The sequence below is a fragment of the Mustela putorius genome, unplaced genomic scaffold, assembly GCF_011764305.1.
Source record: "Mustela putorius furo isolate JIRA1106 unplaced genomic scaffold, ASM1176430v1.1 tig00003987_pilon_pilon_pilon, whole genome shotgun sequence".
In the NCBI taxonomy this organism is placed as follows: Eukaryota; Metazoa; Chordata; class Mammalia; order Carnivora; family Mustelidae; genus Mustela; species Mustela putorius.
The window spans coordinates 1,901,544-1,903,130 of NW_025422126.1; the positions used below are offsets into that span (position 1 = coordinate 1,901,544).

Here is a 1,587-nt window from a genome sequence, read left to right on the forward strand (position 1 = left end):
CTATTACTGACATTATTGTCAGGATACTTTTGCCTTAGCAGACTCAACGTTCATGGAAAATATTGATTCCTTGAAAAAAATCAAACTTGCAGTTAGTATGTGTTGATATCATTTTGAATGATATAAATATGAATGAGGAATAAAGAGTAGCATCACTTTATGTTGCAAAATTTTTTTATTTAAACAGTTGAAATTCTTTCAGTTTGCCATTAAACCCTTTTACCCTATTATTAAATTGCCTTTTATGAAAGAGTATAAATAATAATATTTATTTGACTATTATCACCTATATAGAGTACATACCTTTTCAGGGGAGAACAACACACCCATTCTATGATGCTGGCTTCAGAGAATAGTTCTTCACAACCTGTGTTCTTCATCCTACTTGGGATCCCAGGACTTGAGAATTACCAATTTTGGATTGCCTTTCCATTTTGTGCCATGTATGTTGTGGCTATAGTTGGCAATATCATTGTTCTTCATATAGTCCGAACTGACCACACGCTGCATGAGCCCATGTACCTGTTCCTAGCCATGCTGGCTGTCACTGACCTGGCCCTGTCCTCTTCCACCCAACCTAAAATGCTGGCTATACTCTGGTTTCATGCTCATGAGATTGAATACCATGCCTGCCTCATCCAGGTGTTCTTCATCCATGCCTTTTCTTCTGTGGAGTCTGGGTTGCTCATGGCTATGGCCTTGGACCGCTATGTGGCTATCTGCTTCCCACTGCACCACTCTACTGTCCTGACCCCAGCTGTGGTGGGTAAACTGGGGGCAGCTGTGATGATGAGAGGGTTGCTGTGGGTGAGTCCCTTCTGCTTCATGGTGTCCAGGATGCCCTTCTGCACCAACCATGTCATTCCCCAGTCATACTGTGAGCACATGGCTGTGCTAAAGCTGGTGTGTGCAGATACTAGAGTCAATCGTGCATATGGGCTCTTTGTGGCCTTCTCTGTGGTTGGCTTTGACATAATTGTCATTAGTATATCTTATGTGATGATTTTGAGAACTGTTCTGAAGTTGCCCTCTGAGGAGGCCCGACTCAAGGCTTTTGGCACATGTGCTTCCCATATCTGTGTCATCCTGGCTTTTTATATCCCAGCCCTCTTTACCTTCCTCACCCACCGCTTTGGACATCATGTGCCCCGAGTGGTACATGTCATGTTCGCTAATCTCTACCTCCTGGTACCTCCCATGCTCAACCCCATCATCTATGGAGTTAGAACCAAGCAGATCAGGGACAGGGTTATTCAAGGATGTTGTGGAAAAATTCCCTGAGCTAAGGGTCTCAGCAGCACAACCAACCCCACTGCCCCCACTGATCTGGGATCATCACATATTATCACAAAGCCATCTCTGTGAACAAAACGTCCTGAGGTTAGCAAACCTCCAGAACGAAATGAACAATTTTCAAAATGCCCAGAACAAGAACTCTCTGAGACATGTGATTGATCGTAAATATTGATTTGATCAATCTTCATCATCCCAAGGAAAGAGTAAAAAATATGTCCACCATTCAAGTTAGTGAAGATTTGAACAGACTGCCATCTTCCTCAAACCACTACACTGATAATGACTTTTACC

General features: G+C 43.0%; 1 protein-coding gene across 1 annotated transcript; it reads left to right on the top strand.

The window, feature by feature from the left end:
* The first annotated feature begins 333 nt into the window (after positions 1-333).
* LOC101678273 (olfactory receptor 52R1-like) lies at positions 334-1,281 on the top strand. Its single transcript, XM_004782219.2, has one exon. The coding sequence runs from the start codon at positions 334-336 to the stop codon at positions 1,279-1,281; it is 948 nt and encodes a 315-aa protein (XP_004782276.2).
* The last annotated feature ends 306 nt before the right edge of the window (positions 1,282-1,587 follow it).

What these genes read in the sequence shown, in the direction of transcription:
- LOC101678273 (XM_004782219.2), top strand. Translation starts at nt 334, where the DNA reads ATGATGCTGGCTTCAGAGAATAGTTCTTCACAACCTGTGTTCTTCATC.